This window comes from Oncorhynchus masou, chromosome 8 (assembly GCF_036934945.1).
Source record: "Oncorhynchus masou masou isolate Uvic2021 chromosome 8, UVic_Omas_1.1, whole genome shotgun sequence".
Taxonomy (NCBI): Eukaryota; Metazoa; Chordata; class Actinopteri; order Salmoniformes; family Salmonidae; genus Oncorhynchus; species Oncorhynchus masou.
Window position 1 is genome coordinate 42,334,151 of NC_088219.1, and position 21,827 is coordinate 42,355,977.

At 43.1% G+C, this 21,827-nt stretch overlaps 1 protein-coding gene across 1 annotated transcript in view; it reads right to left on the minus strand.

Moving 5' to 3' along the window:
* LOC135544685 (sarcoplasmic/endoplasmic reticulum calcium ATPase 2) overlaps window positions 1–20,602 on the minus strand; it is a 35,647-nt gene extending 15,045 nt beyond the window's left edge. Inside the window, exons 1-5 of the mRNA XM_064972488.1 lie at window positions 19,925–20,602; window positions 17,756–17,773; window positions 17,569–17,651; window positions 9,518–9,622; window positions 4,418–4,556 (exon numbers count right to left, since the gene is read on the minus strand). Coding sequence (XP_064828560.1) covers window positions 4,418–4,556; window positions 9,518–9,622; window positions 17,569–17,651; window positions 17,756–17,773; window positions 19,925–20,042 — 463 coding nt within the window. The 5' untranslated portion in view covers window positions 20,043–20,602. The remainder of the gene's footprint in view (window positions 1–4,417; window positions 4,557–9,517; window positions 9,623–17,568; window positions 17,652–17,755; window positions 17,774–19,924) is intronic.
* Window positions 20,603–21,827: the final 1,225 nt, after the last annotated feature.

Genomic DNA, 21,827 nt, shown 5'->3' on the forward strand with positions numbered 1-21,827 from the left:
GAGCAGAGTGACCGGGAATGCTGTTCGCACTGGAGGATAAACCTAGGCTTGACAACTGCTAAGCAGTGGCTTCCACTCTACATCACGCCTGGTCGCCCTCGCCCTCTCAGGGGGGTTGAAGCCACTCAGCCAGGCGGTTGAAGTGAAAGCAACAGCAGACGACGTGGTGAAGGCAGTCTCTGGTTTCTGGCACGCGCCTCTGCTCACGTTGGGGGGGGGGGGGGCTATAAACACAGTGGTGGTGCATACGAGTGGGGTGGACGACCTCAACATGAGCCGCGTGCCAGAAACCAGAGACTGCCTTCACCACGTCGTCTGCTGTTGCTTTCACTTGGCAGTTGTCAAGCCTCGGTTTAACCTCCAGTGCGAACAGCATTCCCGGTCACGCTGCTCCAGGACTGTCAACCCCATCCCTCTTCCACCTTTCAACAGTCTCAGAAACTCTGCTCTGACCCCTTGCTTGCAGAGAACCCAAAGTAACCCTATTCTTATCACAGCCATCGCACAACCACCCCCCCCACAGAGACTCAACTAATGTGAATGACCCTGAATTGGTTTACAGCTCTCATGGTCTTATGTAACAACGCCAATCACCTGGTGCAGCCATTGTATTGGATTAGTCAGGGAGATGAGCAGTGTTCAGCAGGGTGGATGTGCAAGTTGGGGGAGTGTCATCTACATCCCAAACAAATAACTTCCCTTTTTAGCAGAGCCTACTTAAATCTATCATCTCAAGCACCTGTTCCACCGTAGCCTGGCGAGGTACAGGTAGATTTGACAAATGTAGGGGGTGTTCTCATGCAAACATCCTCACCCAGCGCCTGTCTCTCCAGAGAGAAACAGTGGCCAGGTTTACATTGGTAATCTGTTGGCAGTAGCGTGAGCGTCAACTGCTTAGAGCTTTGTCATGTCCCTCATTGGAAGTCATTAAGTACAGTGAAAATCAGACATTGAAACTTTTACCAGCCAAGATCAAAAAGACTGTTTGGGTTTATCAATTGCAGTGAATGCATCTGTAAATCAATTAGCAGAGCCAATGCCAGGTGGTGTCTGATCTCGGGGTTTAGCGGTGGTGACAGGAGAGAGAGGAGCAGAGATCAGGAGAGACAGCTTTGATCCCCCTCTGGTTATCATCAGAGCACTAAGATCAAACAGCTCCATCTGCATACATGAAAGAACATGCATGCCCACTAAAAAAACACAAATATGAAATACAAAATACTCTCACACATCTAAAAACAGACTAACCTGCACGCCCGTCCCCCCAAACAATGTGTGTTATCACCGGAGACTAGTTTATCAAACCTAAGCAGAGGTGGCGCATTGGGAACATATTCAGACACCAAGACCTTTCCCACATGTTGAGTTACAGCCCTGATGGCGCAGGGGCGATTTATCCTTCAAAATAACAAAGTATGTCATTGATAGTGATGCAAATGAATAGAAACAGTAGAATTGTGCCATTAATTAATAGATAATGCTAAAAGAGGTTGCAATGTTATATTACAAAAATATATTAGAATTTTATTTTTAATTTGACAAAAATCTGTTGATCATATGACAAAGTGGTGATCCTGTATTATACTTTAGAATTGCATTGGGGGCATCCTTATTTCACTGTACAGCCTTACCTATGGATTGTGGCTCAATGACATGGGGTATCAGTCTATTCAATGAAATCAAAGAAGAACAGGCAAAGCATGAATGTGTTGGATTCTGAAACTGAACTGAACCACATTTGTCAACACCATTGAACACTATTCCAGGAAACACAAAATCACTTTGGATGTTCTGGAGTCTGTCACAAAAACTCATCCATATATTGTCATTAGTAGACATGTCAAACACTGTATTCAAAGTGACCTCTGACCTCTTATTTATAACTCTACAGTTCAATAAACTGGGTATTTGATTTCAAAGTTCACCCAAGTTTTGATAACAGCTACAACACTGATATTTGTAAAAATACTCCTAAGTTGTGTTCTGTGGGTGTGGAATTGATCTCAAATTAGTGTCATTGCTTCACATTCCAAAATTATTTTAAATTGAACATAATAAAACAAATCAGAATGATTCCACCAATTGTAATCTTTGCATCACTTTCAAAGGCATATATATTTTATTTTGAAGACATTTTTGGCAAATTCCAATATCTTGTGGCAAAACAAACAATACATTTAATCCAGTCCATTTAGTACAGCGTCATCTAGCATTACAGATGAATTCAGACATCAGCTGGCTGCCACTTTACAACGTTAGCTTTGGGCAACTAAATCATTTTAAGTCATCTAAAATTGCTAATTTAGCTGGCTAGTTAAGGTAGTTATTTATTTTCATTAACTGAAGTTCCAATTTTAGGGGCAGAACAACAAGTGGCAACCTGCTTATACTTAGGCCAGAGGTGGATCACAAGGATTCCTAAATCACTGTTTCTACTGGTAATTGTTTTCAGGCTGGTTGTATTGGTGCTAGCTAGGTACTAAGCTAAAGCTAGCTACCCCAGAAGTTGGTCAAACAAACAATGCTTTATTACCAAAGCGGAATTGAAAACGCATCGTTTGTGGCCGGTGTTTGCAGACTTTTTACATGTTGCACTAGGCGAACAACAAGTGGCAACCTAGCTTATACTTACTCACAAGGATTCCTAAATCACTGTTTCTACTGGTAGGCTGGTTGTATTGCTTGCCAGTGCTACTGATAGTAGTGGTGGCACTTGGTTTGCACAGTTCTATTGCAAATGTGTGTTCTGAATTTGCATGTGCCAAGTGCCACCACTACTATCAGTAGCACTGGCAAAGCTGTACAAAAGTCTGCAAACACACAACATTCTATAATAGAACTGTGTATCTGTTTTGACACGCATAGACCCAAACAGCATTCCACAGTATGCATGTCGTTCAGCTAACAGCACTGACGTCATTGCTGTGCAACATCTGAAAAATAGCGCACTTGGTGGTGTGTACCGGTGCTCGACCAGTCGGCGAAAGACAACATCATCCACAACAGAACGGTTGATCGTCAAGGTCAATGAATTCCATTATCTTTATGTTGTCGCACTGAAATTCTCACTCTGTCAAATGACTGTTCGAGCCATACAGCAGACATTGTGGGCTAGGTTAGGAATGCTGTGTTGCATGTGTAGTGCAAAAATGTACATTGTGTCATGTACCTACATTATGTATGCAAGTCAGCTTTGACATCGGTCTTGCACATCGGCGTTAAACTAGACATCGGGGCGATACCGATGTTGGCATTTTTTAGCTAATATCGGCCCATTCCGTTATGCCTACTAATATATAATTAGAGATGCTCAATCCATTTATATATTAGGGATGGATGATGTATGACATTTGGGAAGGCGCACCTGTCTATATAAAAAGGTCTCACAGTTGACAGTGCATGTCAGAGCAAAAACCAAGCATGAGGTCGAAGGAATTGTCTGTAGAGCTCCGAGACAGGATTGTGTCGAGGCACAGATCTGGGGAAGGGTAAACATTTCTGCAGTTTTGAAGGTCCCCAAGAACACAGTGGCGTCCATCATTCTTAAAATGGAAGTTTGAAACCACTTCCTAGAGCTGGCCTGACGAAACCAAGATTGACCTCTTTTGGCCTGAATGCCGAGCGTCACGTCTGGAGTAAACCTGGCACAACCCCTACGGTGAAGCAGGGTGGCGGCAGCATTATGCTGTGGGGATGATTTAGCGGCAGGGACTGGGAGACTAGTCAGGAGAGAGGCAAAGATGAACAGCTCAAAACAGAGATCCTTGATGTAAACCTGCTCCAGATCCTTGATGAGAGCACTCGGGACCTCAGATTGGGGCGACGGTTCACCTTCCGACAGGACAACGACCCTAAGCACACAGCCAAGACAACAAAGGAGTGGCTTCGGGACAAGTCTCTGAATGTCATTTAGTGGACTAGCCAGAGCCCGGACTTTAACTCGATCAAACATCTCTGGAGACCTGAAAAGAGCTGTGCAGCGATGCTCCCCATCCAACCTGACAATAGCTTTAGAGGATCTGCCAAGAGTGGGAGAAACTCCTCAAATACAAGTGTGCCAAGCTTGTAGCATCATACCCAAGACTTGAGGATGTAATCGCTGCCAAAGGTGCTTCAGCAAAGTACTGAGTAAAGGTCTGAATACTTATGTAAATGTGATGGGTTTTTATTTTTTTATAAATTAGAAAATTCTAAAAACATGTTTCATTATGGGGGTATTGTGTGTAGATTGCTGAGTAAACATTATTTTAAAATCTATTTTGGAATAAGACTAATGTAATAAAATGTGGAAAAAGTCAAGGGGTCTGAATACAGTGTACAGGGGAAGTCATGTGTGGGGTTGGTTGACAACCAAATCATCAGTTAATAGCCAGTTCCTACAGAGAGGTTTGAGCTCAGTGTATTAGAAGCAACTTACCAGCCACCTCCACGATGTCCCCTGGTACAAGGTCCTTGGACTTGATCCTCTGCACACTTTTCCTGTCCTGCCGGTACACCTTGCCCATCTCTGGTTCGTACTCTTTGAGCGCTTCAATGGCATTCTCTGCATTTCGCTCCTGTAAGACAAAAGCCACCAGATTAATCTATATTATTCAGAGATAAGGTCAATTTTAAGTGTGGGTTGATGACAAGATCCCACACAGAATTTAGAGATGGTTCAACGATGGGAATGATCACTAGAACAGTGACCCTCAAGCTGAGAAAGGAATCAAACCCAAGAGAGTGTATCCCACAGCAAATCATTGAATATTGTAAGACAGAAATATCACAGTATTTACAATGCTGATCTGTGGATCTCTCATATACACAAAAGAAAAACAATAGGACCAAAAGGGGGGAAAAAAGGGCAATTACATCTAAAATTGAGCCCCTAATCAAGTGTAATGAAACAATACATTGCTGGTTCATTCAACTGGATTGTGTTTTTAACATATTGTAAGCTTAACATCAGTCAGTGTGCCCTCGGATATGGCTGAGGACTGGTGTACCCAGCCAGCGATCTGCTGAACTTAACCCTCTGTGTGATTACTCCCAGAGGGACAGTCACAGACAGCCAGCCCGATAGCACTCTGGACAGGGTGATACGGCCAAAATATATCAGGATATATATAAAAAAAAAAAAAAGTTGGACATTTGCTTTACGAGTAGTGAGTGATCCCAGGGTGCTTTACGAGTAGTGAGTGATCCCAGGGTGGCAACACATACATTAAGAGATTTCAATGAGTCCTTCTCCACTCTGATTGGTTTATAGTGTTCAATTCAAACAAAATAAATTTCAGCACTTTAATCATTTCTGCATTTCCTGCACTCAATTGCAGTGGCGGAAAAAGTACTTTAGTAGAAGTAGATACGTTAATAAATTACTGAAGTAAAAGTCACCTCGTAAAATACTTGAGTAAAAGTCTAAAAGCATTTGGTTTTAAATATACTTAACTATCAAAAAGTACAATTTTATTGATAAAATGTACTTAAGTATCAAAAGTAAAAGCATAAATAATTTCAAATGCCTGATATTAAAGCAAACCAGATGGCACCGTTTTCTTTTTACAGAGCTAGGGGCATACTCCAACACTCAAGACATCATTTACAAACAAAGCATGTGTTTAGTCAGTCCAGGTGGCAGGGTGAGTGTTGTAGGTTAACGGGTGTCGTTGTGGGCATTGATTGGTCCAAGGCACCTCTATTGAAGTAGGGTATGGGGACCGCATAGAAATACGAAGGGTATTCTGAACATGTCATCTTCACCTCCGCCGTCCCCAGTCAAGCTGATGGATAACGGCTCTTCTCTTGCATAACCCTCAACAGGGGCTAGAGAATAAATTATAAACTCAGACATCAACAGCTAAGCAAAGAGGGACAGAATGTCGTAAAGCATTTCCCAGAGCCACACACTGTAGTGAGCGACTGAGTTGTGTTCAGCCGCAGTGTAAACTGCGTAACCGATTGGTCAAATAAGAGCCAAGAGAATGTTGCGAATTACAATGTGTCCTTTTGAAATGTGGGTAATATACACTTAGAACCCCGTCGTTCTGTGTCTAAAATCTCACCCCGGGGTTCTGTGTCTAAAATCTCACCCCGGGGTTCTGTGTCTAAAATCTCACCCCGGGGTTCTGTGTCTAAAATCTCACCCCGGGGTTCTGTGTCTAAAATCTCACCCCGGGGTTCTATGTCTAGACAAAATTGCCATCCTCTTGTTTGAGGAATATCTCAGAAATCCGCAGGATGTAAAAGCCATAAGGCAAAAAAAAAGGACTGCTCTATACAAATCTCCAGTGGCCAATGACACGAATGACCAAAAAGGTATAACTAAAACAGACAGATTGTATTAACCTGCTTTAATGGGATTCCCTCAGGCTGTGGGTGGACAAGTACCCAACAGGACCATTTAATTTAAAATAACCTCGCCACAACCTTGGCCTGTTCCAAGAAATTCATTGTCAATCTACCTCACAAAACTAAATTAAAAAAGGCGATGAATCTAGATAGCATAGCATTTTGTTTCACTCTTGACAACACATGTGGAATATGTTACAACATTTACTGTTGACCCATCACTTCCATCCTCCTACACGAACTGGCCTGTTTCCGCCTCGCTTGCCGAGACGTGCGACATTATTCAGTGTCCTTTTAAATATTGCGTTGCCATCCGCCAGGCTGATGCTAGGGAGTCCCTGTGCCCCACGAGCAGGCCTCACTCCAGGATGATCCGCTCCTGCCTCTGCTCCAATTTTGATTGAAGAAAAAAAAGGGCAGAAAGCAAGGTAATTAGGCTGTGTGCCTCCAAGCTTGCTCCTGCCACCAAGGTGCACACGCCAAATCAATAATCCACTTCTCCATGACCTGCCACATTATCCAAGACTGAGGGAGAACTTGGCACGTGGTAGGGGAGGGGGCTGGGGTAGGCAACGGCTTCAGGCCAGTCGGGGTAATGAACGCAGATTAAAATAAAACCAAGGAGAAGAAAGTGGGACGAGGGTTTCGGGGTGACCTCTTCTCACTCTGCTCCAGTCCCGGGGCTCCGGTGGGATGCCTGCTCTATCTTTAGCCTGGATGGGGACAGTAATCTAGATCTGGAGTTTTACATTGAAAACCATTTCATAGAGGCTAATCATTTTTTCCCTCATAACTGAAGCTTCACGATCCTACTCCATCCCCCTCTGCATCTAGGGATTTTATTTTATTTAATGCACCTGGCTGGCAACACCATCACACAGCCATGATTCAACCGACTGACTTCAACTTCTAAACTAAATAGCTAAGGTTTTAAAATGTGGGTCGCTACATGCCCAGTGTATAGATGAATTATCCTGTTTCACAGAGGACAGAAGAATAGCCTCTGGTTCAGCTCAAAGCTTGGATCTATTTTTAACTGTCTTTTTGTTCATGGCATTTTCTGTCCCCAAGGTTTGAAGGATCGTTTGGACAGGCAGACGAACTGGCCAGAGGATGTCCACGGGGATCCCTCCAAACCCCTTCCTGGCATCCAATCCCTTCCTTGTTCGTCAGGAGAACCTGCTCAGTGGCTAATCACAGGCAACTAATGGGCGTCACTGACTGGAGTGACCCAGAAGCCTTGTCATTACACGAGCAAGAAAAAAAAAATATCATTTCAGATTCATTCACACAATCAATTCTCTCAATTTACAGTGAAGGCGGCAATCATTGACATTTGAGTCATTTAGCAGACAATCTTATTCAGAAAGACGTGGTGCATTTAACTGTAGATAGGAGTAGAGATGTGTTTCTTTCCCTTTCTGGACAATGTGATACAACATATTCCACATGTGTTGTGCAACCTGAAGCAAGGAACAGAGCGCAAGCTTTTTTTGCTACTTTCTCAATAGCTTATAGTAACATCGTGCATCCCATATACTGTATGATTTGATTTCTAAGACATTCTGAGGTTTGTATCATTCAACTCTAAAGTTGTCAAATAAATCCAGCATATAGGACCCGTTTCAAATGATCACGTTTACACTCAACATAGCCACTCGCTCTGTAATGGGAAAAATATCCTTTCTAATTTATTCAGCTAAGTTCAATTATGTTAAAATCATAATATGAAATAATTGCATGGGACATGACCACAAGTTGACACATTTTCATAACCGCTCCAGCCCTAAGCACAACTTTGGACGTTACATGCAGTTTGACACAGAGGACATCTGTCATTAAATACGAGGTATTTTCGTAAGGTAAACAGAACGTAATATGAGCAGCAAAGAAATGTGACCTGGAATTGGTTCAGACCCATTGGGGCGGCAGGGTAGCCTAGTGGTTAGAGTGTAGAGGCTGCAGGGTAGCCTAGTGGTTAGAGTGTGGGGGCGGCAGGGTAGCCTAGTGGTTAGAGTGGAGGGGAGGCAGGGTAGAGTGGTTAGCTGGAGGGGAGGCAGGGTAGCCTAGTGGTTAGAGTGTAGGGGCGGCAGGGTAGCCTAGTGGTTAGAGTGGAGGGCGGCAGGGTAGCCTAGTGGTTAGAGTGGAGGGGCGGCTGGTAGCCTAGTGGTTAGAGTGGAGAGGCGGCAGGGTAGCCTAGTGGTTAGAGTGGAGGGGCGGCAGGGTAGCCTAGTGGTTAGAGTGGAGGGCGGCAGGGTAGCCTAGTGGTTAGAGTGTAGGGGCGGCAGGGTAGCCTAGTGGTTAGAGTGGAGAGGCTGCAGGGTAGCCTAGTGGTTAGAGTGTAGGGGCGGCAGGGTACCCTAGTGGTTAGAGTATAGGGCCGGCAGGGTAGCCTAGTGGTTAGAGTGGAGGGGCGGCTGGTAGCCTAGTGGTTAGAGTGTAGAGGCGGCAGGGTAGCCTAGTGGTTAGAGTGGAGGGGCGGCAGGGTAGCCTAGTGGTTAGAGTGGAGGGGCTAGTGGTTAGGGTAGCCTAGTGGTTAGAGTGTAGGGGCGGCAGGGTATCCTAGTGGTTAGAGTGTAGGGCCGGCAGGGTAGCCTAGTGGTTAGAGTGTAGGGCCGGCAGGGTAGCCTAGTGGTTAGAGCGGTGGAGGGGCGGCAGGGTAGCCTAGTGGTTAGAGTGGAGGGGCGGCAGGGTAGCCTAGTGGTTAGAGTGGAGGGGCGGCAGGGTAGCCTAGTGGTTAGAGTGGAGGGGCGGCAGGGTAGCCTAGTGGTTAGAGTGGAGGGGCGGCAGGGTAGCCTAGTGGTTAGAGTGGAGGGGCGGCAGGGTAGCCTAGTGGTTAGAGCGTTGGACTAGTAACCGGAAGGTTGCAAGTTCAAATCCCCAAGCTGACATGGTACAAAAAATCTGTTTTTCTGCCCCTGAACAGGCAGTTAACCTACTGTTCCCAGGCCATCATTGAAAATAAGAATTTGTTCTTAACTGAATTGCCTGGTTAAATAAAGGTAAAAATAAAATTAAAAAAAGAAGTTTGTTATATGGCCTGGAGATGTGGCCTGATCCCATCATAAGCTTGGTCTACTACAATCAATTAACAATTACTGTTTGGGTAGGACGGTAAATCCGACCCCAAAGAATAACTAAGCTAACTAAAAAAAAAGGAAAATATTTTAGAAGACCTGCTTACCTGCCAGACACCCACAATGGCATTGGCTATAAGAATCAGCAAAATTACAAAAGGCTCAACGAACGCGGTGATGGTCTCCTCTCCCTCCTCAAACCAGGCCAGCACCTAACAGAGGACAAATTAGGCAGACAGGTCAGACAACAATACATGCATAACAGATTTAGACATTATGCCCTGCACTACCAGATATTAACATCTCAATCAGATATCAGCTTTAGGATGTAGAGGAGATTAGTCTTGCAACGATACCAGGTTTGGTATCACGATACTTGATAAATGTGAGGTAAAAAAAAACTGCCACGTAAATGAATCAATTATACAAATCCTACTATTCTTTTGACGTATCTAACTACAGCTCCAATGATGTGGGATTTTGGGGTCTGATACAGATTTTAGGGAGGCTAGTCACCGATCTGTCGAGATGGTATTTTTCTTTCCACTTCTAAAAAAACTAATTGTGTTCCAAAGGATTAACAGATTCTCTGATTTCTAAACACAAATTAACAGAATATTTTATTTTTAGTTTACATGAACCAGCAAAAAGCAACTACAAAAACTCTTATTCAGTTTACCTTAGGTACAGCTTAATGTTTTTTCTACAGCAGTGGATACGAATGCAGATGGGTTGATGCTGAAGCATCACAAGCACACTAAACCGTCTCAAAGTACATCTGAAACTGCACTGTTTACAAACTATGCAGTGAAATACAGTAACACGCCCTACATAATGAAACCACTAGATGTTAGTGTCACCACACGCCCTACATAATGAAACCACTAGATGTTAGTGTCACCATTTGTATTGAGTAAATTCACTAGTGCTTTACAAGTCAACGGTCATGTAAAGAAACACTCAAACTCGAAATGAGAGCTTGACAAGCACACGCTGGCTGTTACGTAATGTTTTCTCACCGAATCCATATTTGAAATGACACCTTTCGTACAAAACATTAGGAGCACCTGATCTTTCCATGACAGACTGACCAGGTGAATGCTATGATCCCTTATGACACTTGTTAAATCCACTTCAAAATCAGTGTTGAGGAAGGGGAGGAGACGAGGCTTAAAAATCCTTCTGTAACCGAAGACATCAATTGTGCACGTGTGCCATTCAGAGGGTGAATGGGCAAGACAAAATATTTAAGTGCCTTTGAATGGGGTATGGTAGTAGGTGCCAGGCACAACGATTTGAACGTGCCAAGAACTGCAATGCTGCTGGGTTCACACTCCCCAACTTTGACAGATGTACAATCGAGAGCATCCCGTCGAGCTGTATCACAGCCTGGTACGGCAACTGCTCTGCCCTCAACCAAAAGGCTCTCCAGAGGGTGGTGCAGTCTGCACAACGAATCACCGGGGGCAAACTAACTGCCCTCCATGACACTTACAGCACCGGATGTCACAGGAAGGCCAAAAAGATCATCAAGGACAACAACCACCCGAGCCACTGCCTGTTCACACCACTATCATCCAGAAGGCGAGGTCAGTACAGGTGCATCAAAGCTGGGACTGAAAAAAAAAACAGCTTCTATCTCAAGGCCATCAGACTGCTAAACAGCCATCACTAACTCTGGGAGGCTGCTGCCTACATTGAGACCCACTTTAATAAAATGTACGACTCGTCACTTTAAAAAAAGCCACTAATAATGTTTACATATCTTATATTACTCCTATGACATTTAAACCACCAACTGCACCTTGCAGTTAGGAAATTGTTAGATTACTTGTTCGATAATGCAGTCGGAACTAGAAGCACAAGCATTTCACAACACTCACATTAACCTCTCTGCGCACCGAACCCGTTAGCGGGATTAAATTCAACATAGGTGATCGCTACATAAGTCACATTAAACATTCATGAAAATACAAGTGTCTGACATGTTCGAAACCCTAGAATCTTGCTAATCCAACTGCGTTGTCAGATGTAAAAAATTATTTGTTGCGAAAGAATACGCTGCGATTATCTGAGCACAGACCCCCATATCAAACTACTTATTCAGCCAGCGTAACAAAAATCACAGATTGCATTGAAATAAATAGTTTACCTTTGAAGATCTTGCTCTGGTTGCAATCCCAAGGCTCATTGTTACACAATGAGTGGTCTTTTGCTCAGTTAAATCCATTTTTTATAGCCTAACACGAAACATTTTGTGAGCGCTTATCTCGTTGAATTTCATGTCATTCAATTTGACGTAACATCCAACGTAAAAGAGAGACTTTCCCTGACTTTATCCAGTCATGTTTGGTTACCTTGCAATCAACTGTTTGGAACACAACCAAACCTGATGTGTCATTTTGCGGGACGTATTGACCCCAAAAAAACGATTAGAAGACAAGTGAGGAGCCCATTGTGCACCAATTATATGACCACTGTCTCGTTGATTGACTGTCTTTTAACCCAATGACCACTGATCGTCTTGAAATCTAGCTGGGTAGATAGCCAATGAGCAGAGGTAAAACGGCAATATCCCATGACTCTTTGTTGTAAGAGCCCATTGTGCACCAATGATTCTTTGTTGTAAGAGCCCATTGTGCACCAATTATATGACCACTGTCTCATTGATTGACTGTCTTTTAACCCAATGACCACAGATCGTCTTGAAATCTTGTTGTAAGACAAACCTTTCCATTGAACACTGGCGTAAGGACCGTTCTTTCGCCATTGCCAATTCTACGGCGAAGGAGCCAAGCTTATTACACGCAGTATTTCAGTGACTTGCATCTTCAGCTGTTTATTTATCCAACATCATGGCGAATAAGTCAAGGAAAGCTAATTCTAAGACTAGATATACGAATGTAGAAACAATTTTATTATTATTTTTTGAACGGAGAGGACATGGTTTTGGACTGGTAAGTTGCTCTCATGCTAATGCCGTTGTTTGAAATTAATATGAAATACTATTTGTGATTGTTTATACATTTTATTTGCAATATATAAAGATGTAATGAAATGGGTAAAGCACATGTTAGCTAGTCATTGTGAGGGTCTGTTTGTATGAGAACCACCATAGCCTGCGTGTGTGTGTATATAAACCGCTCAAAAAAATAAAAGGGACCACTAAAATAACACATCCTAGATCTGAATGAATGAAATATTTTTATTAAATACTTTTTTCTTTACATAGTTGAATGTGCTGACAACAAAATCACACAAAAATTATCAATGGAAATCAAATTTATCAACCCATGGAGGTCTGGATTTGGAGTGACACTCAAAATTAAAGTGGAAAACCACACTACAGGCTGATCAAACTTTGATGTCCTTAAAACAAGTCAAAATTAGGCTCAGTAGTGTGTGAGGCCTCCGCGTGCCTGTATGACCTCCTTACAACGCCTGGGCATGCTCCTGATGAGGTGGCGGATGGTCTCCTGAGGGATCTCCTCCCAGACCTGGACTAAAACATCTGCCAACTCCTGGACAGTCTGTGTTGCAACGTGGCATTGGTGGATGGAGCGAGTGTTCCCTTTATTTTTTTGAGCAATGTATATACTTTTGGCCCTTAAGAACATCCATGCCTGCACAAATAAATTTGGGCAGATGAACACTTGTGGCAGGAGCAGAAGGGACAGGGCTTGGTGAAGTGGTGCTGTAGCCAGCAAGCTCCTTGATGCTCCCTCTAATGTAGACTGATTTTATTTATTTACAATCAGTCTACATTAGAGGGAGCATCAAGGAGCTTGCTGTCTACAGCACTAAGCCCTGCCCCTTCTGCCACAAGTGTTCATCTGTTATATCTGGAGTACTTTTCCTGTCTTATCCGGTGTCTTGTGTGAATTTAAGTCTGCTCTCTCTTTCTCCTGGTCCTTGGACCATGCTTCAGGACTGCCTGCCATGATGACTCCTTGCTGTCCCCAGTCCACCCGGCCTTGCTGCTGTTCCAGTTTCAACTGTTCTGCCTGCGGCTATGGAACCCTAAACTGTTCATTTTTACTCGAGGTGCTGTCCTGTTGCACCCTCTACATCCACTGTGATCTCCACCCGGCACAGCCAGAAGAGGACTGGCCACCCCACATAGCCTGGTTCCTCTCTAGGTTTTTGCCTCTCTGGGGAGTTTTTCCTAGCCACCGTGCTTATACACCTGCATTGCTTGCTGTTTGGGGTTTTAGGCTGGGGCTATATAAATTGATTTGATAGAGGACTGGGGGTCTTCCAAATATTGAAAGTGTGTAAATAGTTACCCATGTTATTTTGTAAATGTGTATAAATATATCTATTTTTTATCAATATTTTTTTCTCCTGTTTAGTTTCTCAATTTGGGGGGGGGGGTTAGAATACCATTTTGGTATTTTGTATATAGTTATTTGTTTCAAAATGTATACCTTCACTAATTTGGCCACTTGGGTACATTTGGGCTACTTGTGTGGGACACCTGGGTGACTTCATGATAAATGTCATGTAGCACACTCATTTTGGAAGTTATCATTCTGAAACTTTGCACAAGTACTGTTTCCCTCTTATGTTTTTCACTGAAATTGTCCCCATCATCCTATCTGAATGTTTGTTTTGTCTTGTTCATTTTAAAGATGATACAACAATAATAAAATGAAAAAACATGTTTTTTTCATTTATTATCTAAACCAGATCTATTGTGTGTTATTCTCCTACATTCAATTCACATTTACACAAACTTCAGAGTGTTCTCTTTCAAATGGTACCAAGAATATGCATATCCTTGATTCTGTGCCTGAGCTACAGGCTGTTAGATCTCTCTGATTTGGTCCTGCCGTACATACCTACACGTACGCTACGGTCACAAGACGCAGGCCTCCTAATTGTCCCTAGAATTTCTAAGCAAACAGCTGGAGGCAGGGCTTTCTCCTATAGAGCTCCATTTTTATGGAACGGTCTGCCTACCCATGTCAGAGACGCAAACTCGGTCTCAACCTTTAAGTCTTTACTGAAGACTCATCTCTTCAGTGGGTCATATGATTGAGTGTAGTCTGGCCCAGGAGTGGGAAGGTGAACGGAAAGGCTCTGGAGCAACGAACCGCCCTTGCTGTCTCTGCCTGGCCGGTTCCCCTCTTTCCACTGGGATTCAACGCCTCTAACCCTATTATAGGGGCTGAGTCACTGGCTTACTGGGGCTCTCTCATGCCGTCCCTGGAAGGGGTGCGTCACCTGAGTGGGTTGATTCACTGATGCGGTCATCCTGTCTGGGTTGGCACCCCCCCTTGGGTTGTGCCATGGCGGAGATCTTTGCGGGCTATACTCAGCTTTGTCTCAGGATGGTAAGTTGGTGGTTGAAGATATCCCTCTAGTGGTGTGGGGGCTGTGCTTTGGCAAAGTGGGTGGGGTTATATCCTTCCTGTTTGGCCCTGTCCGGGGGTGTCCTCGGATGGGGACACAGTGTCTCCTGACCCCTCCTGTATTTATGCTGCAGTAGTTTATGTGTCGGGGGGCTGGGGTCAGTTTGTTATATCTGGAGTACTTCTCCTGTCCAATTCAGTGTCCTGTGTGAATCTAAGTGTGTGTTCTCTAATTCTCTCCTTCTCTCTCTCGGAGGACCTGAGCCGTAGGACCATGCCCCAGGACTACCTGACATGATGACTCCTTGCTGTCCCCAGTCCACCTGGCCGTGCTGCTGCTCCAGTTTCAACTGTTCTACCTTATTATTATTCGTCCATGCTGGTCATTTATGAACATTTGAACATCTTGGCCATGTTCTGTTATAATCTCTACCCGGCACAGCCAGAAGAGGACTGGCCACCCCACATAGCCTGGTTCCTCTCTAGGTTTCTTCCTAGGTTTTGGCCTTTCTAGGGAGTTTTTCCTAACCACCGTGCTTCTACACCTGCATTGCTTGCCGTTTGGGGTTTTAGGCTGGGTTTCTGTACAGCACTTTGAGATATCAGCTGATGTACGAAGGGCTATATAAATAAATTTGATTTGATATGTCTTCAGGCGGAAATTGCACAAAGGGAGAGAGGTCTAACAGGTTAACCATGTGTATGTTATCAATCAAATTTTATTTTAGCAAGCACATTAGCTAGATATCTAACTTTCATGCACATTTTACAGCAGCTCAGGCATTCAGGAGCAGAGTACATGGGTCTTAAATGAAATATATTTTTTGTTGCCATTTGAACGATTATAAAAATGGTGAGCGCGTTCATTTGGCTGACATAAACATCATCCAAAACTCCATGGCCGTCACAGCCCTAGTTGAACATGCTACTGCTAATAACTGTAGTAGTTCAAATTCAAAGATCCGCACAACTCTGTCCTGTTCAGGCACCCCGTTTCTGGCTAAACGCATTCAGTCCTCTATCTGAACAGCAAGCGACTCCTCTCTGAAGTGGTATTCATTTCCATAAAGTCCTTCTCAGCCAATGAAAACGGATGCATAGATTTTAACCAGCGCCGTTTGAATGACCAGATTACATAAGAGATCAAATCAATCTGATGAGGCCCAAACATTTTACCTCACAGAAATGACTCAGAAACAGAGGGTATAATTGTATATATACTGACAACTGCACATCTTAAACTAGTCTATACTTCAGGGCTGGAGTGGTAGCCTCCCTCACAACAGCGTTCATAAAAGGCCAAGCTTGATCTTGATTGCTATACAATGCAATGACCACTTCTTTGAATGAGGAGGTTAAATAGCCACACCCTCTCATTCTATTTTGATGTCTCTGACAGTCAATCAATATATAGGGAGGAGATGGACCAGAGTAGAACTCCTCCTTGGGCAGAGGAGTGCATTACAAAGGCTGTGGCATCATTAACTCAGAGGCCAACTAATTAGCCTTGTCAAGCTCTCTGGCAATAACACAGTCAATAATATAGTGACAATCATTTCAGCTATGAATAGGGGATTGAAAGCCTCTCACTACTGCGCATTAGTAAATGTATTGAGCGTCATGAGTTTGTCCCAATTCAGCAAATCTTCCCCAGAGAATGGGAGAGGCCTCTAAGACTGTTTCAGAACAGGGACAGGGGTAACTTGTCCGCTCAATCAGAATCTAGGCCAGAACCAGAAACGTGTCACACAGCTTTATGCCTCCTCCGAACACAGAGGTACAGCCTATCAAATCAAAATGTCAAACATGAACAGCTTGACAGCTCAAGCCCGCCCGGGACTTGTTTATGTGATCTACCTAATACTGGATGTGATTTACAGGCTCGATTCCTGACCATCACCATGTGTCCATGCTGCTGGTGATATTTACAGCAGTGGCATTGAATATCAGCCAACAGCAGTGGTTCTCAAAACTCTCATCAAAGACCCCCCAACCATTCCAAGCATTTGATCTATTCCAGAGCTAGCGCACCTGATTCAACTTGCCAACTATTCATCAAGCCTGTGACTTCATGAATCAGGTGAACTAGTTGAGGGCTACACCCAAACAAAATTGTGAAATGTCTGTGGTTCCCCAAGGAGAGGTTTGAGAACCACTGAGCAACAGGAAGGGGGTAAACATCCCTACTATTATGATAAGTGCCATGGGATCTTTAATGACCACAGAGTCCGGACAACTGCATTATGACCTATCTGAAAGACAGCATCCTACACACTGCCCTGGAGCATTGGGACATTTATTTTTTTAGAACAGGGACCCATCCAGGGACCGACCAGGACTACACACACACCCCTCGTTCCAATACTGTAACCTAAGACGTAATGACATACAAGTAGGAGCAATAACCAATTATTCCTATAGTACTGGACAAATGCCAGTTCACTATATTTTTCACCAGAATAAAGTCAGATTATATAGAAATCCATCATGAGGTTAGTAGAGCTGTGGGCCTCAGGCCTAATGAAAACCTAGGGGCTAGCAGTTTCTCAATGGTGGCACACGTCCCACTGAACGTGGATCTACCATTTGTCTACCAATCGCTCAGCGCGTTGACATTTTCTGTGCAATTCTACATGTAAAAATCCATTCACAAGTACTCTCTGCAGGCAAATGCCATTGGTGTGTATGAACCCTAAAGAAAACCCTATTGAGTATGGTCTGCCTTGATTTGCACGTGCCCCAGTTATGTTCGTACTTACTTACTATGATTCTCATGTGCCGGAATCGGGTCATGTTATACTTACAAAAGATATGCAGGCTGCAAGAAGAAGAATCCTCACAAGCAGGTCTTCAAACTGTTCAACCACCAGCTCCCATAAAGATTTTCCTAAGAGAACAAAAGAGAGGTTTTGATAGCATCCAAATAATGGGGATACCTTCAAATGTGGCATTGAAGAAGTAAACTGAACACAAAGAAACAAATTTGCTTACCCTCCTCGGCAGGCAATTCTGCAAATCATCCAAGGGACACGACACCGAAAATAGAGAACAGTGAGAGAAATGTTACTGAAACACTCGTTATGCCACTTCAATACCAAAGTGACTTTTTCGTAACAGGTTAGGGATAAGGGTTAGTGAAAATGCTCTGGGAACCTGCTACGAAAACCACTGAATGAAAGTAGCGTGTAAAGAGAGTGTTCCGGAATGTTACGACAGAACTAACCATATGTGCAGTGGCTTCAGAAATGTTCAGCCTTAAATGTTTCACTTCTTGTTGTGTTACAAACCGAATTCAAAATGTATTAAACCGATCTCACTTATCTCCACACAATACACCATAATAACAAAGTGAAAACTAGTTAATATTTTGCCATTGAATTGAAAATTAAATTCAGAAATATCTAACATAGGTATTCACACCGAGTCAATACGTTTAGAGTCACCTTTGGTGACCTTACAGTCTAAGAGCTTCACACATCTAGAATGTAAAATTATTTATTTATTTAAATTTTGTTTTCAAGCTCTGTCAAGTTGGTTGTTGATCATTACTTGACAGCCATTTTCAAGTCTTGCCATAGTGTCAAGTCATTTTAAGTGTAAATAGTAACTAGGCCACTCAGGAAGATTCTATGTCATCTTGGTAAGCAACTGCAGTGTGTGTGTGTGTGTGTGTGTGTGTGTGTGTGTGTGTATTGTACATACACTTGGCCTTGTGTTTTAGGTTATTATCCTGATGAAAGGTGAATTTGTCTTCCAGTGTCTGTTGGAAAGCAGACTGAACCAGGTTTCCCTGTAGGATTTTGCCTGTGCTTAGTGTAACGGATGTGAAATGGCTAGCTAGGTAGCGGTGTTTGCGCCAAATAGCGTTTCAAATCGGTGACGTCACTTGCTCTGAGACCATGAAGTAGTAGTTCCCCTCTGCAAGGGCTGCGGCTTTTGTGGAGCGATGGGTAACGATGCTGAGGGTGACTTGATGTGTGCAGAGAGTCCCTAGTTCGCGCCCGGTCTAAAGTTACTGTTACATTAGCTTTATTCTGTTGTTTTTTAATCATAAATAAAATAAAAACTCTGGTCCTTGCCGTTGACAAGCATACCCACAACATGACGCAGCCATGCTTGATAATATGAAGTGTTACTCAGTAATGTGTTGGTTTTGCCCCAAATATAACTTTCTATTCACAACATAAAGCAAATTTCTTTGCCAAATGTTTTTGCAGTTTTACTTTGGTGCCTTATTGCAAACAGGATGCATTTTTATGAATATTGGTCCTCTGTACAGGCTGCCGTTACACTCTATAATTAGGTTTGTGCTGTGGAGTAACTACAATGTTAAGCCATCCTCAGTTCTTTCACAGCCATTAAACGCAAACTGTTTTAAGGTCACCAGTGGCCTCTCATTGTGTAATCTCTGAGTCATTTCTGTTCTCTCTGGCAACGGAGTTAGGACACCTGTATCTTTGTAGTGACTGCATTGATACACCATCCAAAGTGTAATTAATAACGTCACCATGCTCAATGGGATATTCAATGTGTGCTTTTTTTTTTTATTTTACCCATCTACCAATAGGTGCCCTTCTTTAGGAAGCATTGGAAACCTTCCTGGTCCAGCTTTTCATCTGTACATTTCTCAAAACATAATTCCACTTTGACGTTAAGGGGTATTGTGTATGACAAAATCTCAATTTGATCCATTTTAAAATTCGGTCTGTAACAACAAAATCTGTGTGTGGGGGGGTGGGGTGTCTCAAGCGGTGCGAATACTTTATCTAGGCATTGATACGATGTACATCTTGTGGAGTTGAGAAAAACTCGACAACTGAACATGAACGTTTTCCGGGAAAAAAAATTAAAAAATCAAAGGGGAAATTACATCTAGATAGACGTGGACTGGGTGAACTAAACATAGCTAAGAAATAGGAATTTAACATCGTTTAGAATCGGCAGATCATTACAAAATGTGCAACATTTCGTTTCAGTTTACAGATATAATTTCAGTCGTTGTGTGTTTCTTTTAACACAGTCATCGTCAGCCTGAACATGATCGTGACGTCAGCAGTATTTTTTCAAGCATGCCGGTTGCTTAAGAATGCTAGCTAGCTAACAGGCCGTGCACCGTGTTGCCAGGCAAGGGATATCACATTTCAAAAACATGTTACTCACCATTAGGTCCCCATTTTTCCCGCTGCCTCTTCACTTGGTCTACACCTAGACCTGTGCTTTCGTTCACGTTGAAATGGCTGTAAACTTCCTCCACAGTCTTTGTGTGAGCGTTCTCCATGGTGAGTAGCCGCTCGAGGAAACACTAGCTAACTTAGCCGCTTACGTTAGCTGGACAGCTATCTAGATAGTTAATTGAAGAAACCTCAAGAAGCCCACTGATTCTTCACTTATTCTGCGTCTTCCCCCAACTCACGCTGCCGAAAATGCAGAACAATCTCGAAATGTATGTTATCCCAAAAACGTATGTAGCTAACTTAATAACCTCACATGCAGTCAAAAAAAACTGGCTAGTGTAATGACGGCGTTAGCCCTCCTCGCCACTTGTTACGAGAGCAATGCCTTACCCCTCAAACTCGCCGGTTACAACGTTCCAGGCACAACAATGAAATATGGATAATTCATAGCTACCACCATCAAAACTATTTCATTTTTAACGGAGCAATAACTTAAGAAGACACGCGTAGTAAGTTAATGCAAGACGGCAGGTTTGAAAGTACTGCCTTGGTGGATGTCCGCAGTCGATTCCTTCTTGTGTGCTGCCGCGGTTTCACTACTATCACCATCAGCACCAATCGCATTTGTCCGCTACCAGTTCGCGTGCTCCGAATACTGCGCTCGGCGTCCGCATGTGGAATGCGCTTATTGGCTGGAGAGACTCCGGAAATCCCTTTTTCTTCCAGATCTTTCTCCGGTGTCTCTGATCAGCTGACTCTCCTCAAATAAATAAATAAATAAATATATATATTTTTTTTTTTATATATATTTTTATATATATATATATATATATATATATATATATATATTACAGCCCATTAAAATAAAGTACGTGGTATTATTGACAGCATTAATATAACAGCAATATTTTAAAGAGCTCGTAATACTAGATTATCGGTAAAGTCTTGGCATATCACTTGAACAGAGGGGGGGAACACAAGTAGATAGGCTTATAGGTGTCTATGTAATTTAGGGATTTAAGAAAAGTGAACATTTTATGTTGAATGCTCTTTCTTTTCTTGATTTAGCATAGCCCACTACAGCTGACAGCGAGTATTAATCCAAACACAAGTGTCCTAAGGTCAGCAAGACACAAACTAAGAATACTATCAAAATCAAATTTCCTCAACCAATTTGATAAGAGCCCAGTTGAAAATTCATGTTATGTTGGAAAGCAGACCTGGGTTGTGAGCTATGATTCAGATAGGTCAGTTTTCTATTGTTTGTACAGGATGGTTGCATTGGTGGACACCAGCATGACATTGTGGGACGTATGGGCTTCTGGAGGTCAATGGCATCTTCAGTGTTTAAATAATGGCTTGGTCCAGATTATTTAGGAGAATTTGTGAGAATCCCTCAACGCTGCCTGAAGAAGATTCTTGTAGTTGAAACGTGTTGCAGTTGTATGTCCTGATGTTATGTAAACCATGGGCTGATCTGCTCTGATCTACTTACAGTATATGTATTCTTTGTCAGTGTTATCTGTAAATATTTAACAAAAGTGTTCTGCATCGTACTGGCCACCTACTTGTTTTCTTTCTTGAGAATCCCTCTAAAGAGTCCCCTATTCCCTATAAATTAACAAAAATGTAAACCATTGACTCTGCTCATGTGAATCATTGACCTGTCACTTCTCCCTCACTCACAATAGTTGTTCTGTCAATCCTGGACATGAGAGGCTGCCTCCTCCAGTCAAGGTCACGTCAGTCAGATGTTAAATAGTTCCTCAGCCTCCCCAGTGTGAGCCACTATGTGCTGGCTCCTACTGTAATGTTCAGACCACCAATGGTAAATGGCTTGGATGAAACCCCTACTCTACAGGAAGATGATAGTCAGAGAGTGGAGAGGA